The 16,792-nt window shown below is 43.9% G+C and overlaps 1 protein-coding gene across 1 annotated transcript in view; it reads right to left on the bottom strand.

The window, feature by feature from the left end:
• trpc7b (transient receptor potential cation channel, subfamily C, member 7b) overlaps positions 1–16,432 on the bottom strand; it is a gene marked incomplete at both ends in the record, with an annotated part of 92,264 nt that extends 75,832 nt beyond the window's left edge. Inside the window, 2 exons of the mRNA XM_080415530.1 lie at positions 3,177–3,939; positions 15,951–16,432. Of these exons, the coding sequence (XP_080271656.1) occupies positions 3,177–3,939; positions 15,951–16,432 (1,245 nt within the window). The remainder of the gene's footprint in view (positions 1–3,176; positions 3,940–15,950) is intronic.
• Between the last annotated feature and the right edge of the window lie 360 nt (positions 16,433–16,792).

Genomic DNA, 16,792 nt, shown 5'->3' with positions numbered 1-16,792 from the left:
CTGGAGAAGACCTGCGCTCAGAGGAGCGCCCTTTTTGCTAATATATTTGCCTGAAATAAAAATGTAATGCACCTTTTCCCTGCTGGTGCAAATAAAGAATGGGCTGATACATTTCTCAGATAAACTTTGTCCCTGGACATACAGTACGATGCAACTGACAGCTGTTTGACCCAGGATACCAGCCATGCACTGGTCCAATGGACAGTGCCTTGTGAGCACTGCTCCGCTTTTTGGCATCCCTTTCGAAGAACACATTTTTTTTTGTGACCAAATTTTTGTAAATGCTTTTTCATATATCTGAGAAAAATGTTTGTATGGAGAAACACAGAACTTGTATATGTACGCACCGGTTTTGTGCACAAACTTTCATACATTTGGCTCCAGGAACAGGCTACTGTACACATGAAAATTTATAATAGATGTTGGATGGACAGATGAGGTATAAAGATACACAAGGAGAAAGCTGTGGGAACACATCCATCACCTGAAGTCCTTCACTCATCAATAAACACAGCTGCTCCTCACCAGTCAATTTCACACCTCCATATGCACCAAAATGTGCATGTGCCTGTGCGTGCATGTGTGCGTGTTTGAATCACACATATAGGGGCTTCTAAACAACACAGAGCCAAAAGCAATTGCACTTGATATGCCATAAATTTTGTTGCAGTGATTTATTTTGGGAAATTAGGAACAAATGGTCTCGTGAGTCATGTGACAATGACCATCAAACAGGGTTTTGATACTCCATACCCTTTCCCAGCAAATGCCTTCACAAATTTGTGCTACAGCATTTCAAACAAAAAAAATAACATATATCACAAACACACCACCCGATCATACCCACATTTGAATCGTATGTTGGGATGCCTCTATTATATAGAGCACACCTTCAAAACCGCTTTCACTTCTGCCCATAGGGGCCGCCACAAAAACGCACGTTGCTACGTCTGTCATAGAAACTCTATTTCACCCGCAGCTTCCTCGTGTCCTGACTGTGCTCCGAGGAGCGCAGTTTTGTAGTTTAAAATGTCCTCCATCCGTAATTTTACATCATACAACTTTTGAACTGTAAAACCCTTTTTGAGTGCTGAAGGTGATTTAGTACTCTGTATCGTGTCCCCAGAATTTTACATTTCCTTCAATTGTTCAAACTTCTATATTCACAGGTGTAGCTGTCCCCGGGTTGTATTTTTGTAGTATTCTATTGTATTTGCTTTTCTGAAAATGTGTAATTGTGAATATATTTTTATTTTGGGTAACATACTGTACTGTATTTGTATTGTTTGTATACCGGTAATATAGTGCCATCTACTGTTCAGTACATTATGTGGTATGTTGTATGGGCAGATATCACATGACACTAATCACGGCAACATTGAGTTCACCTGTTTGAGCTAAGGCGCTGTAGTCAGAATCTTAGAGATACAGAGGTGAAAGGAGCTCTTTCAACGTAAAAAAAGAGTCTCTATAAAATAAGATAAATAAGATAAGTAAGTACAGTAACAACTCCTGAATATTCTGGGCAGAGGGCGCACACGGTATGTCACGGTATGTTATTTGGTTTGACTGTACAAGTTGTCATTGCATTGTGTTATTTGTGTGTCTATGCAACATGTGAACAGGCATCCATTATTATTATAAGTTGTGTAACATGATATTCAGGTTTCTACTCTCACACTAATGCCATTTACTGCCTTTTCGTTCATTGAAATACAATGAATACTCAAAGTTAACAGTTCATGACAGATAGGCCTACAGTATGTCTCTGTTCATTATTTTTTTTCACAAATAACTATACTTTTGTACTGATCAATGCAATGCAAAGTAGTATCCATTACATCTCGTCACAGTTAGATTCACCAACTACAAGTTAGACCGCTAGCATTTCATTAATGGTAACGAACATTCCTGTGGTTTGAATTATGTTTGCACTCACAATCAAGGAGAACGGAGCTGAGTATCCATCAAATCTTATATCTCTCATATGTCATGTCAGTGTTATGACCCAATTCATTTGAAAAGTTTCATTAACCTGTCTTTATTCCCCAAATGGCTGTGGGCAATACTCCTTAACATGATTTGATATACTCAAACGGTAATGAGACAAATGGTGGGAGAGACAAGGAGACAGAATAAAACAAAAAGACAGATTGAGAAAGAAACTGAGGGAGAGAAAAAGAGGTGATAATAAGATATTAATGAGACAGACGAGTTTGAAGAGAGCTCTGTTCCCTCAGGTGAACTTTCTCATTAACCCAACACACACACACACACACACACACACACACACACACACACACACACACACACACACACACACACACACACACACACACACACACACACACACACACACACACCTCTTTTTACGGTGTGGCTCCTAGGAGATGGGTCATAGAACAGGGGTTCCCAAACTTTTCAGCTTGAGACCCCAAAAATACAATTGGTGTCTTCCCAGGACCCAAACTTAAAAAAATACATTATGATCTATCACTTAAGCCCTATAATTTTTTTTATAGAAAATAGCCAATCTACGTGTTCACAACACGTCACATTGTGACGCTTTGTGAGCTTGTAGATCTGCTTTTTTACATTGTGAATTCATAATGTCAGACCCACTGACTCATATTTGGGCAAGACTAATGTAATCAATCTGACATCATCAGCATTACGTCAGAGATCCACAGGGAGGCCTCGCCGTAATTAGATCCCATTACCCAACAGCAATGATAAACAAGTGTAACATGCTGCAAGGAAATCTATTCATGATGAGATGGGCAGTGAGGTGGATCTGATGTGTGAGAAAGATTAACTGTGGCTCTGTGCTGTTGATTACACAGGGTAAAGTTGTATTTCTTAACTGTGTGTGTGTGTGTGTGTGTGTGTGTGTGTGTGTGTGTGTGTGTGTGTGTGTGTGTGTGTGTGTGTGTGTGTGTGTGTGCGTGCGTGCGTGCGTGCGTGCGTGCGTGCGTGCGTGCGTGCGTGCGTGCGTGCGTGCGTGCGTGCGTGCGAGAGAGAGAGACAGACAGACAGACAGACAGACAGACACAGAGAGAGACAGATAGATTGAGAGATTGAGCAAGGGCAATTAATCAATTGTCAGGAGAAGGAAGGCGAGATACCTATAGTGGGCGAGAAAGCAGAGAGGAACAAGGACATGGAGACAGTCTTACCTTAAACTCTGTCTCGATGTTCGCCAGCCTGGCTAGTTCGTTGCTGAGCTCCAAGGCGGTCAGCACGGCATCCTCGCTGCTGAGGGAAAGGTATGCAGCGCTGGCCAGGCCCTTGTAGGCATTCATCCTGGAGCGTGAGTGGCTGAAGGCGTCCCTCTTCTGCTTCTCCATGCACTCGTTACACTGGCAGAAGTAGTCGTGGGGCCGCTCGATGCGTGCGCCCTTGGTGAGCAGAATGTGGACAATCTCATACTCCTGGCAGTGAGCGGCGAGGATGACGGGTGTGACGTCGTGAGAGAAGCGCGTCCCGTCCTCGTCGTACGCGTAGAAGTCGTCGTCGCGCATCTCCTGCTCCAGGGGGCTCAAGGCCAGTCGCAGGCCGCCACGGAACGCTGAGTGGGCCAGGATGGCCTCCACAATGCGCACATAACCCTTGGAGATGGCCAGCAGGAGGCCATCGCCGATCCGGGCCAGGCCTTCCTTCTTCAGCAGCAACTCGGTCACCTCCAGGTGCTCGTTGCCCACCGCCAGCTGCAAGGCATTCTGGCCCATGTAGTCCACGCAGTTAACGTTGAGGGTCTTGGATTCCTCTAGCATCTTGCGAACCACAGGGATGTTGCCGTACTCTGCGGCGTCCAAGAAGCGCTCCTCCTCTGCGGTGAGGGCCGAGCCGCGCTCATTGAACATGTAGGCAGGACCTCGCACAGCCTGGCGACGTCCCTTCTCCCTTAGTGTGGTATGGCGGCGTTGCATGGCCTCGTCCCTGGGGAGGAGAGGAGAGAGAAAGAATTATGGAGGAGACAACGATGGAGAGAAAAGGATAGATTGATGTTGATGGGAATGTGTGTGTGTGTGTGTGTGTGTGTGTGGGGGGGGGGGGGTGGGGGTGGGGGGGGCAAGGAAAAAACTCAATAGAAATGGAAAGGTGACAGATATAGGACAAGAAAGGAAGGAAGAATACACCCAGTTAGCCATGTAAAAGCAATTACAGCCAGACACAACATAACAGTCGCTATTGACTCTCACTATGGGTATCTATGAACTCTGACCTCGGCCCAAGCCCCACCATTAATTTGTGATCTATCCGAAAAAGGATCAATTGATGACTGACAGGGGTCAAAGATAATCACAGGGCCATCTCAGGTCAGCTCATCAGATTGGCTGAAGAAAACAGAAGCTGTCTCCTTAGCGTGAATCGCTATCACTGGTGACCTAAACGACTAACTGTAACCTTTTGACTCGCCAAATTCCTGTATCAATGTATCTCACAGTCTCCCTCCGTAAGCACATTACATGTCATTATGTGCAAACATTTTCAATTTCTTTCTTTCTTTCAAAAGTTTTAACGGTAGGTTTTAACGGTAGACGCACGGTAGACGCACGCACAGTCGCATTTTAAATGCGGAAGTGTTGCTATCCCAGATTTGACCACCAGGCGAAGGCAGCTTCGCTGTTCTACCATGGTCGTCCTGGGTGCTTGGGCTGCAGTGAGTGAGATTCGGCCCAAGCCCCACCATTAATTTGTGATCTATCCGAAAAAGGATCGATTGATGACTGACAGGGGTCAAAGATAATCACAGGGCCATCTCAGGTCAGCTCATCAGATTGGCTGAAGAAAACAGAAGCTGTCTCCTTAGCGTGAATCGCTATCACTGGTGACCTAAACGACTAACTGTAACCTTTTGACTCGCCAGATTCCTGTATCAATGTATCTCACAGTCTCCCTCCGTAAGCACATTACATGTCATTATGTGCAAACATTTTCAATTTCTTTCTTTCTTTCAAAAATAGCGAAAACATGCAGTCTATAAGCTCAATATGCACAGCATTTTTGCTATTTGTCATACGATGAGGTACAGTAGGCTTAGCACAAGGACACACACACACACACACACACACACACACACACACACACACACACACACACACACACACACACACACACACACACACACACACACACACACTCTAGTGCAGGGGTGTGAAACTCATTTTGGGGTCCGGGCCACATTGGTCAAATGGTGACTTGATGTGGGCCGATACCAGTTGCGGACGCGCATGTGCGCTCACGCGCATTCAGTTATACAGCATTGTTTTTTTTTGTCTCAGTCACTGCTACTAACTACAGTATATCACCTTTAAAAACATGTTATTATGAAGAAGAATAGCTACTTTCATTATTGACATTAAAAACAAAATGCAATTTGTAAGGAGCATTCAATCCGGGAACGCATACTGTGTCATTTTAGATTATATATATAATATAATATAATTTTGACATAAAAAAGTTAGAGAACCACATATTATAGCAACATAAGTGTTTCAGAAAACTGTTAGGATTTAAAAGACATTTGTAAAGACTTACAAATGTCGCACAAATTTCCATTATTTTTCAAAAATAGCAGATCTACCATCTCATAGTGCGGCACTCAGTGCCGCACTATGCCGCACAAATGTATCAAAGACACTCTAGTGGCTGTGACGTCAGTACTTGGGTGCTCTATTGCTCATTTAAAACTTAATCAGCACACTAAAATATGTAACTGAAAAGATTATTGGTTAGAAATAAGCCACATAGTAACAAACATGCTTCACTGGCCGTCTCTCTCTCCCTTGTGTAGCCACAGTAAACAAACACTAGCGCTGCTCAACACTGTCTCACTGCCCAAAATGCATATTGTGACTTCTTGGGACGGACATCCCAAGAAGTCAAACAGTGTTTGGAAACGGTGCCTTCCCGGGGACTTCAGCACTCCCAGGAATGTGGAAGTGCAGTTGTCAAACCCAAGATCTAAAAGGACTGCAGTGGTGTCATGGGGGCTACAACCAAGCACCGCAGGTTAAATCTCCGCACAGACATCCTTCCACTATGATCGTCACCCAGCCAGCAACAACAACAAAACAATCTTATGGCCTACCTTTCTTTGAGGTCAACTGTGAAGAATAACATTGCAAAAATAGTTCTAATCCAGTGCGTAACACCAGGGGTGGACTGGCCATTTGGCGTACCGGGAAAATGCCCGGTGGGCCGCGGGGCAGTGGGCCGCTGGGCCACCCAAAAAAAAAAAAAAAAAAAAAAAAACTTTTTTTTTTTTTTTTTTTTTTTTTTTGAAAAATATTTTCGCTCCCGTTTTAGGATTATTACGGTCATTTCCGGGTCGCGTGGCCCAATTATTAGTTACGTTAATGTTTGGGCTGGGATGCTTTCCTGCAGGGGCCTCAGTGCGGCTGCAGAGTTCATGTGCAGGGCTGGGCTGAAACAGTGAAACGCTTCTGTCCCCCCCCCCCCCCCCCCCCCCCCCGTTGACAAAACGGTCCGGGGGGTGGTGGGCCGGTTCGGACCAAAATGCCAGGGCTGAATTTTGGTCCCAGTCCGGCCCTGCGTAACACACAAACAAAAACACCTAATTTTGAGTCACGAGCGCCGTGAAGAAAAAGTCGAGGCTTTTAATGTGTGTGCGTCTGTGCGACATGTGTGTGTGTGTGTGTGTGTGTGTGAGTGTGTGTGTGTGCTGTTGTCACGTGACCACTACTAGCCAACCAACAGCCTGGACTACATTCAGTGTTGCCAGATTGTGCGCGAGAAACAAGCCACCATCCATGTTTATGCAAAAGCAACAGACAAAGACGGCGACGCGACCGAACGTGTGCGGTGTGGGGGGGGGGAGACGACGTAGGCCTAATAATAGAGCCCCGTGCGCGGCTAGCGGGACGGCCGCCCATAGGGCGGCCGGACCTCTAGTATTACATATTGTGATGTCACGTGAAGCTTGACCAATGTTAGGTGTTCACAGACGGACGGACACACACACGGATGGACAGAGGGTAAAACATACTCTCCACCATGCCTTCGGCCTGGCGGAGACAATGACGGAGGCGCGCCGTCTAAAGCGGACTCGCTGCTACACACGGCTGCAGCATAGAGTTATAATATATCTAGAGGGCGGATTGCCCCGCCCCCAGCTATTAATTTCAATGAAAGTTGCTCAGTGGCGTTTGAAGCACCCGGAAGTACCATATATTGGGTCGATATTGGGTGCTGAGCAGGCGCACTAGGTTTTCTACGGAGCCTCTGAAGGGACATTAGTAGGTTTTAACGGTAGACGCACGCACAGTTGCATTTTAAATGCGGAAGTGTTGCTATCCCAGATTTGACCACCAGGTGAAGGCAGCTTCACTGTTCTACCGTGGTTCTGGGGGCTTGGGCTGCAGTGAGTGAGATTCCAGCATCCCATAGCCTGAAGGGATGGACCTTCTTCTTCTTCTCTGAGTTTATTGGCGGGTCACAACCAACGTGTCTAGGTGTATACCGCTACCTACTGAATACTGGATTGATATATGTCATAGTGCTGTGCAACCTACATTGTACATAATACATTAATGTCCACCCAAAGTGATCCTGACCCGTTCACAATATAGTCCATCCTATAACCCAGACCCAGCGGCCGGAGTTGGAGATATTATCAAGGTCCTCTCCACTTATATCTTCGATATTCAGGACTCTCCTGGCTGCATCCAATATCATCATGATTCGTTCTGATTTCCCCTTCATCTCGACTGCACAATTTACCAGCATGGCGATAAACGCCAAAAACTGTCTCTTGTTTGCTCATTTCCCTTTCTTTTTTCCTCCGTTTCATGCTTTTCAGCCGCCCTTTCATTTCCTCCCTCCATTCTCTTTACTGCTTCTGTGTAAGTTAGCCTCTTTTCTACTCTGATCCTATTATACTTTCTTACCTTCTTCTTTTAGGACACTGTGATGACCCTGTGTAATGATTTCCTTTGTAGTGAATGCACGTCGGTTCACTCCTCTCTCTTGTACGGGACTCATTACATTTCTCCTCTCCACATTTCCCACATTTCCTGACTCCTCTACAGACTGCCGCAGCATGTCCATATGCCTGGCAGGCTGGCAGCAGAAACATCTGATAGGACCTCTCTCAAATGGCCTGGTATGTTACATATTCAACATAAAGTCTTTCTGGCAGATCTTCTTGAAACATGATGCACAATGACTGGCTATCCTCTCTTTTCCCCTCTCTGAAACATTTCAACCTCTTAACTTTACTTACTCCCACCAGGTCGAGAAACTCCATTGAGAGTGGCACCCCATTTACCAACCATCACATTTTGTGATGTTAATCATTGCGTTCAACATCTGCCTCTCTGATTTGCACTCTATCACTAATATTCCAATTCTAGCTAATCGAATCGATTTCACCTCTTCTAACTTCCTTCTAACAAACATTGCAACACTGTGCCGATCCTTAAATGTCCCATTCGCTTTTTTGACCGCTCTCATTCCTTCCTACTACATAACTACTACATAACTACTACATGACTTTCATTACTTGATGAACTAGTTCCAATCTTTCTCTTCTTTTCCTTTTCATACCCCTTGAGTCCTCCTCTGTTTGAATTTCGCTCTCCATTTCATCATGTTCCGCTATTCCGGGCTAACCCCAGCCAATCGTATGGGACCTTCTGATTGGTTGAGACCAGGTTGAGATGACGTTTTCACCCGGTTTTTAAACTATATGCACCTTAAGGATATATCTGTTATTGTCTACTGCTTTTTAACTGCCTCATTCCATTGTCATTTTTCTTCTTTTAACCATGGACCTTTATGTATATATTTGATTCTACTCATAATATAAATATTTTAAGTTTCTGACCTGTTTTCCTTGTTCTCTATTATTTTACCCTTTTTTTCTCTGAAAAAAAAGGCAAAAGCATGAACATGGGAGCTTGTACGACAAAGAATTTCACCCACCTGTAAAACTGTGATAATGAAGTTTGGGTCCACTCAGAGTGGACCCAAAAGAGGTGCTTTTTTTTAAATTAACAGTCATTTTACTGTGTACCGAGTCACTATGAGAACAGCTAGTGCACTGCAAAGAGGAACTCTTTAATGACAGCATGAGACCTGGAGAACATTGTGATAAATATCTATGGTGGAAGAATATGATTAATGTTTAGCTAAATGAAAATGGTTAAACATAGAAAAGTTATAGTCCTTATTTTTTATTTTATCGCAGGCAGTACCTATTACACAGCTAAGTAGACTTACAGTAGAATGGATTCAAGTCTGCCATTTTGTTAATTACAGGTGCACACATTGGTTCCCTAACATCCCTAGGACCCCCTCTCATTGATAAAGCAGGATTCAGCTTGAAAGGGCCTGCACTGAGGAGTGTGTGTGTGTGTGTGTGTGTGTGTGTGTGTGTGTGTGTGTGTGTGTGTGTGTGTGTGTGTGTGTGTGTGTGTGTGTGTGTGTGTGTGTGTGTGTGTGTGTGTGTGTGTGTGTGTGTGTGTGAGAGAGAGAGAGAGAGAGTTTGTGTGCGTGCGAGCGCGCATGATGGATAGGAAGAGGACATAGTGGGAGAAAAGGATGAAGGAAAATTGAAACTCTGTTCACACTGGAAATATTCCCCGGGGTTGTCAAAGGATGTGGAACTGAAAGGCTGTGAGTCCGTCTTTCAGTCCGTGTGTGTGTGTGTGTGTGTGTGTGTGTGTGTGTGTGTGTGTGTGTGTGTGTGTGTGTGTGTGTGTGTGTGTGTGTGTGTGTGTGTGTGTGTGTGTGTGTGTGTGTGCCGTAGGCTGCCAATCAATGGAACTGGGTAATCTTTCTCCTGGCTCCAATGGGTCTTTGGGAGGTAACCACACACAGCAGTAAGAGTAATCCGTCCATGTTGCGCAACCATAAAGGCAATGTGTGTCTTACTTTATTTAACTTTATTTCTCCCCTGGCTTCCACACACATGTAAAGCGTCTTTGAGTAATAAAAGGGTAAGGGCAAACAAAGAATAATTTGCAATTATTCAAATAATTGCAAAATGGGTCTATGTTCTGATTGACCATATAAGGAGTCTCCAATGTCTCTCCAGTTTCCATGTTCAGTGCTCTCTCCTGATTGGCTTAAAATGTGTCACCTACCTGAAAATGTACTATATTCTGTTTACTAAAGAGCTGGAGAGACCCCTGTGACCGAACAAACGCTCTGTAGCAATGATTACTATTAGAATATAGTACTTTAACCTTTTTAACAACCCCCCCCCCCCCCCCCCCAAAAAATATATATCACTTACCCTACCTTTAAAAAAGCCCTATATAAATTCCAGAAATTATTATTAGAATTATTAACAGAAATCTATGCATTTGACTATTTCACAGACACAAATGCCTATTATGGTTGACTAAATGAAACTCCAACTAGAAAAAGTGCTCCTCGGTGTACAGGTCTCCGCCAGGTCAGGTTATTGTGGGCCAGCAATGTTCGGATTCAGTCATTATAGAGGTGAGTAGTCTGTAGAAGTTGAGGGATTAATGTTGATGAAGTTATTGCACAGACATCATATGTTGATTTGTGGGAGTGTAAATATAGTTTGGACAGATCCGTCTTGATCACATGACTATAGAGATATGTGTACTGGACGGACGGACGGATAGACAGACAGATGGACAGGGGGCAAAACATAGTTTTGTCTCGGCCACACCTTCGGCCTGGCGGAGACAAGTATCTGCTTAAAAGAAATATTATGACATTGGAAGTGAGATTAGGGGAGATGGGAGTAGAGTACACAATTCTAAAGGGCAGGTGATTAACTACAATGCTAGTGATTTATTTGTTGATAGGTAAATAACAGCTCACCTTACTTTGGCACCAAGGATAGCACTTGGTATACTCTCTGGGGTGTAGAGAAACCAATACTACTCTGTAAATTACATCTCATTTTGTAGCCAGCACTCTGAGGAAAACAAACTTTCTCAACTTCACCATGTGTTAGCACAGGTTTATTTTCTCCCTTCTAAAACTAAACAAAGTTTTTTGGAGCAATAAAGTTAGTGGAAAGTAAACTTCCCTTGACAATATTCCCAACTTGAATCACTTCTATGATAAAACATGTTTGGTACTTTTAAGGCAGATAAAACAAATGATCAAGGATTTGTTTTGGATTTCCAATGTTGCCCTGAAATGCATCTAAACTAAAAAAATCTGCACGTTTGATGCCATTTGTAATTGCTTGGCTTTTAAAATAAATGAAAGGCCATTTAACTTTTTTTGAGCACCTTGAAGGTTTTGTCCATAATGAGACAGACGGTTGGCGTCGTAGTACTGACATCAGCACAGGAAGTCTCCTATACATAACATGGATGGGTCCTATACTGCCTCCCTATGGATGGGTGGATGATGCATAACTTGTAATAGATGCACATGGGGGAAATGTTTAGTTTTGTTGCACTGTAGATAGAATAGACCAGTTAGATTTCTAATTTCATTCTGCATGACGCACGCACGCACACAATTATAACATCAAAGGTGCATTGCTTATAGCATTGCATTAGTAAGGACCCATATATGAAGCCAAAACTATTAAGATATTGAAAACCTGCCATTAACCCGCCCCAAATCCCCCACTGCAGGTAAAATAGTTGCTGTGATCAAATACACACTCCTTGTCCCTTATACACACTGTAACATTCTCAATTTTTATTTATCACAACCAAAGATATACATACAAACGCAAACTTCATTAGCATTTGCAAATGTAAGTGCATGTGCACGCATGCCTGTTTGCATCACAATGTCAGTGTACAGGAATGTGTGTCTGTGTGTATAAAGGGCATTTCCACATACATTGAAGGGAAGACTGGCTTCAAGATAACCTTATACTAAGCTAATAAATCAGCCCTCAATCTACCCTTCCTTCATCTGTCTTTTTCGCCTGGCTCCAGTCTCCGCGCTCATTCTGTCTGTGAATCTGATACCAAATAGAATTCACCTACATCATTACTGTGAGCTGAACTCTGGAATTACAATCAGAGGGACAGACGGGGAGAGAAATAAGGGGGAAAGCATATGCGACAAAGAGACAGTGATTTGCATGTGTGTGGTTTTGTTTGTGTGGTATGTTTCTGCATCGTGGTGTGAGCAAAAGCCAAGAAACATGGCAAAGAGAGAGAGAGAGAGAAAGAGAGAGAGAGAGAGAGAGAGAGAGAGAGAGAGAGAGAGAGAGAGAGAGAGAGAGAGAGAGATACAGGAACAAGTTTTCTGCCCGATAGTGATGATATTAGGGATGGAAAGGAGGTGAAGAGAGATTGTGGAGAGGTGAATATGAGGTGAATATGAGGTGCTCACCACTGCTCACCTCGTCCAACCTGTCAGCTCTTTGGCTAACCCGTTCCCGTTGATTGATCATGTGTGAAACCGAATGCTAATGAGCGCCACCAATCTGTGCCCTATAGCTGCACAACTGCGACGGCTACTAAAAGTTTGACAAGGCCAGCAGTGGGTTCCTTTCTCTGTGGCGTGCTCCTCTACTCAAACTCCAGTTCACCATTCATTGTGTTGCCTTTTAGGCATCTAGCCATTACTCTTATCCACACAGATAAAGATCGTCAGTCTATTTAACTCTGAGAGTGTAACATTTTAACCATTCGTTCTAACACACTCTAGGGTCTTGAGACATCAATGGCGATGCCCAAGACAAGTTTTGATTAACTTTGTCTTCTATTAGGACAGTCAAATCAATTGGTATAATCGTCTCATCTTTGGGGGTCAGTCAATCTGTGGTCTAAACAGGCAGATGAGGAAGAATTAGGAATGAAAACACACACGACCAACTAACTGATGGGGAATAGAGGGAAGTGAACTGGTATTTATGCTCGGGAACTAAAGAGGGGCGTGACAGTATCTGAAATGAGAGGGGAGAGAAGACAGTTGGTGGCATGGCATGACAACATCCCAAAGGGCTTTACAATGCGTGTTACATAAGCGTGGTTGCTGCCCGCACCCAGTGCGAAACACTAGTGTTGGCGTACAAGGCAATCCCCATAACTTCAAGTCATGAGATCCAACCCTACAACCCTTCTCGCTCACTTCGATCAGCTAACCTCCTGGCTCTCACTTCAGACACACACTCCCAGTAGACCCAGGAAGAACCTCTGCCCCAAGTGTTTCTCATGGTGGCACTGGAACAGGGCCTTCACATTTTGGCCTATAACTCTTGAAGCATAGGTTGTACAGTTAAAATATTTGAAGCAACTCTTATAATGGCTTATAATGCTTAATGCCCTAGTGGCCAAAATCTGGGGTAAAATCAGACTTTGAATCAACAAAAGTTTAAAAAAAATGTATTACACTTGAAAGCATGAGAACTAGCCTGTTCAATGTCCCCACCCGTGACTTAAGGTGCCAAGTTTGGAGGCAGTTGTACTACTGATCTGCCGTGGGAACACGAACGCACAAACAAACAACGTTTTATGGATTCTAAGTGTAAGATAAGATGCCTAATTGTAAACTACAATTGTAAATACACACTAATGTTGGAAGAACCACGCAAGTCACCAAGCTGCTCAGGCAGTAGTTAAGGGTTCAATGTCTCGCTCAAGGGCACTTTGACTTCGACGTCTCCTCCATTTCCTGAGCAACTGCCTCCCTATGGATGGGTGGATGATGCATAACTTGTAATAGATGCACATGGGGAAAATGTTTAGTTTTGTTGCACTGTAGATAGAATAGACCAGTTAGATTTCTAATTTCATTCTGCATGACGCACGCACGCACGCACGCAAGCAATTATAACATCAAAGGTGCATTGCTTATAGCATTGCATTAGTAATGAGAAACAGACATGTTCACCTTTCTCTCTCACACAAACGCACACGCACACACACACACACACACACACACACACACACACACACACACACACACACACACACAGTGAGTGCAGGCCCTTTCAAGCTGAATCCTGCTTTATCAATGAGAGGGGGTCCAGAGAAGATCAAAGGCAGAACACGAGGACCTGCCATTGTATCTCTGTCTGTCTTAATGTAATGCTTAAATCTAGTATGACAGCACCATTCAAACCCTCCCCCCATTCCACCTGAGTACTTTCATGTACTGCTTTCTTGATAGTACCTACTGTAGGCTGGCCACTGTAGAACTAATAGGTCACTGATTATGTCCTTTATAGTCTCTGAAAACTAGGGCATTATTATTGGATCGAATGAGCACTTGATAATAATAATAACTTTATTTGTATAGCACCTTTCATACAAAATTGCAACCCAAAGTGCTTCACATCAAGACAATAAACAGTAGAATGCCAGAAAAATAATTGGCAAACAGAAACATAACTAAACAATGTAGTTAAACTAAAAATCAAGTAAACATAGGGCAGATTTATACACAATCAAAATAGAAATAGCAATTCAAAATAAAAGTAATAAAAATAATAAAAACAAAACGTGAACACAAGATGAATTTAAATAAATGCCATATTAAAAAGATAGGTTTTTAGTTTACTCTTAAAAATACTGAGAGAGCTTGCCTTTTTAAGCTCTAGTGGTAACGTATTCCACAACTTAGGGCCATAGACCCAGAAAGCAGCCTCACCAGTGTTTTTATGAGAAGCATCGGGAACCTCTAGTAGGAGAGAGGAGGAGGACCTGAGTGTTCTGGTTGGAACATAAAATTGTATAGACTCCTTGATGTATAAAGGTGCTAAGTTATTTTGTGCTTTGTAAACAAATAAAAGTGCTTTAAAATCAATTCTAAAAGATACAGGTTTCATACAGATCAACTCTCCTGATTTCAAATAACTACTCAGAAATACTGTATTTCATTACCGATCCTTGAAAGATATAGCAAGAGCTGTAGGATACACTGGCTTCAAATTCAACATCACATTGTCAAGCCAGAAAATTAGGAAAATGAAAGTTGTTCCCTAGTATACTGTAGGCAAGTTGCAATTGCCTACAGTATATGAGGGAACCTAATTTCCATACATCTGCTCTAATTGCTGTAGTCCATCACCCCTCCCCCCCATCCTGCATGTGCGGACACACACACTTGGCTCCCCAGAACCATTCAAGATGTTCAAGGACAGCCAAGCATCTGTTGACGGGGGCCCCTAAGCGTAAACACACATGCGCGCGCACACACACACATGCGCGCGCGCGCGCACACACACACACACACACACAAAGCAAAGCAAAGCAAAACCCTTCTGGGTCCATTTCTACACTCTCATGGTTAAATGAACAGTCAGGATGTTACTGTGTAGAGATGTAAGTATTGGGCCCATGATGCTGTACACATACTGTACATGATGATGTGGGGGGTATGGATAAGGAAACTGACATACTGTAGAGAGGAACCAGGAGCCAAAGAAATAAAGAAATAAATAATGATTTTTTTTTATCATACATTGTTAACTCTATGGGGAACTGAAGGGAACTACAGATATTTTGGCAACCTAAATTTACTGTAAGCATGCACCATCTTATAATTGTCAGCTAAAGCAAGTGAACATCTCAAGAGACTTCCTAGATTTTAGGATCTGATCTGGGGGCAGAGGCCACATCCTTGTGATCAGCTCATTCATGAGAGTTCAGAGAAGCACAGATGATTTGAGATCAGCAGCTCTACCAAGATAATATAGTCCATGTTCCTCAACTGCAGGTGGACCCTATATGTTCCAAAATGTCATATTTTTTAACATTTCTGGAAGATGAAAATATTCATATATAATATATCTCTTGGTGTGGGGTAGCCTATACTAGCCTACCTATGAAACCCCATTTCATTGCATTAGCATATATATCCAGAGATTATGCCAGAACTCATTTGCATAAGCACTTGAACCACAGCCAAATCAACGACAGGCACGCAGCCAGCTGCATTCGAAAACTTATCATAAATCACATGTCTGTACCCCAGTGGTTAAAAGTTGAGGACGTGTATTTAAATAAAAACGATGAACTCACGTTTGGTGATGCCGGAGCTCGGAGTTGAGCTCCGTGTCTAAAAGCTTGACCGATGAGTCATTTATACAATAATCCGCAACAAACTCCTGTGCGCCAGAGAAGCGCTGTCCGCGGTGCTGAACGGCATCTCTGCGCACCGGGCCATCGTCCGCCACGACCACACGCTCATCCTGGCGCTGGCGGAGCAGCGAGTCGCTCTCTCTGGACCAGCTCCGGTGGAACTTTGGCGCCGCGAAGCGCGGCGAGGAGTCCGCCGGGTCGCCGCGCTCTGGAGACGGGCGAATGGACTCCGGCGGTGAGGCGGAGTACGGCGGGTCCGGATCTCCAAGCAGCGGCGAGGCGGAGGAGCAGAGGTCCAGGGGCCGCGGAGAGGAGGGCGATCCTCCGGGAGGAGGACCGAGTGGAGGAGACGGGGAGGAGGGAGACCCGGGGAGTCGCGCTGCTCTCTCGCCATTGTCGCTGTCCTCGCCTTCGTCAGACATCGGGAGAGTTCTTTAACAGCGTATGGTTTCAAATGTAATTGCAATTTACTTTATGTGACAAACATTTCGATGTCTGTTGAAGTTTTAACCCGACCAGCCGTGGTGCGACACCAACGAACTCATCTCCCCCTTGCTTGATCTTGCGCGCGAATTAGACTCCACTGTAGTGCGCCGCGCGCGCGCAAGCCCCGTAGGAGAGAAAAAGGGTTGGGGGGGGGGGTCCTCTCGTGAGTGAAGAAAAGACAACTGTGTAGGCTAACAGTGGTGGAAAAAGTACTCAAATGTTTTACTTAAGTAACTGTTGCAAGTAAATGTCCGGTATTCAAAATTTACTTGAGTAAAAGTACAAAAGTATTGGCA

The sequence above is a fragment of the Gymnoscopelus braueri genome, assembly GCF_963280865.1.
Source record: "Gymnoscopelus braueri genome assembly, chromosome: 20".
Classification (NCBI taxonomy): Eukaryota; Metazoa; Chordata; class Actinopteri; order Myctophiformes; family Myctophidae; genus Gymnoscopelus; species Gymnoscopelus braueri.
This window is presented reverse-complemented; position numbering and strand designations above follow the sequence as displayed.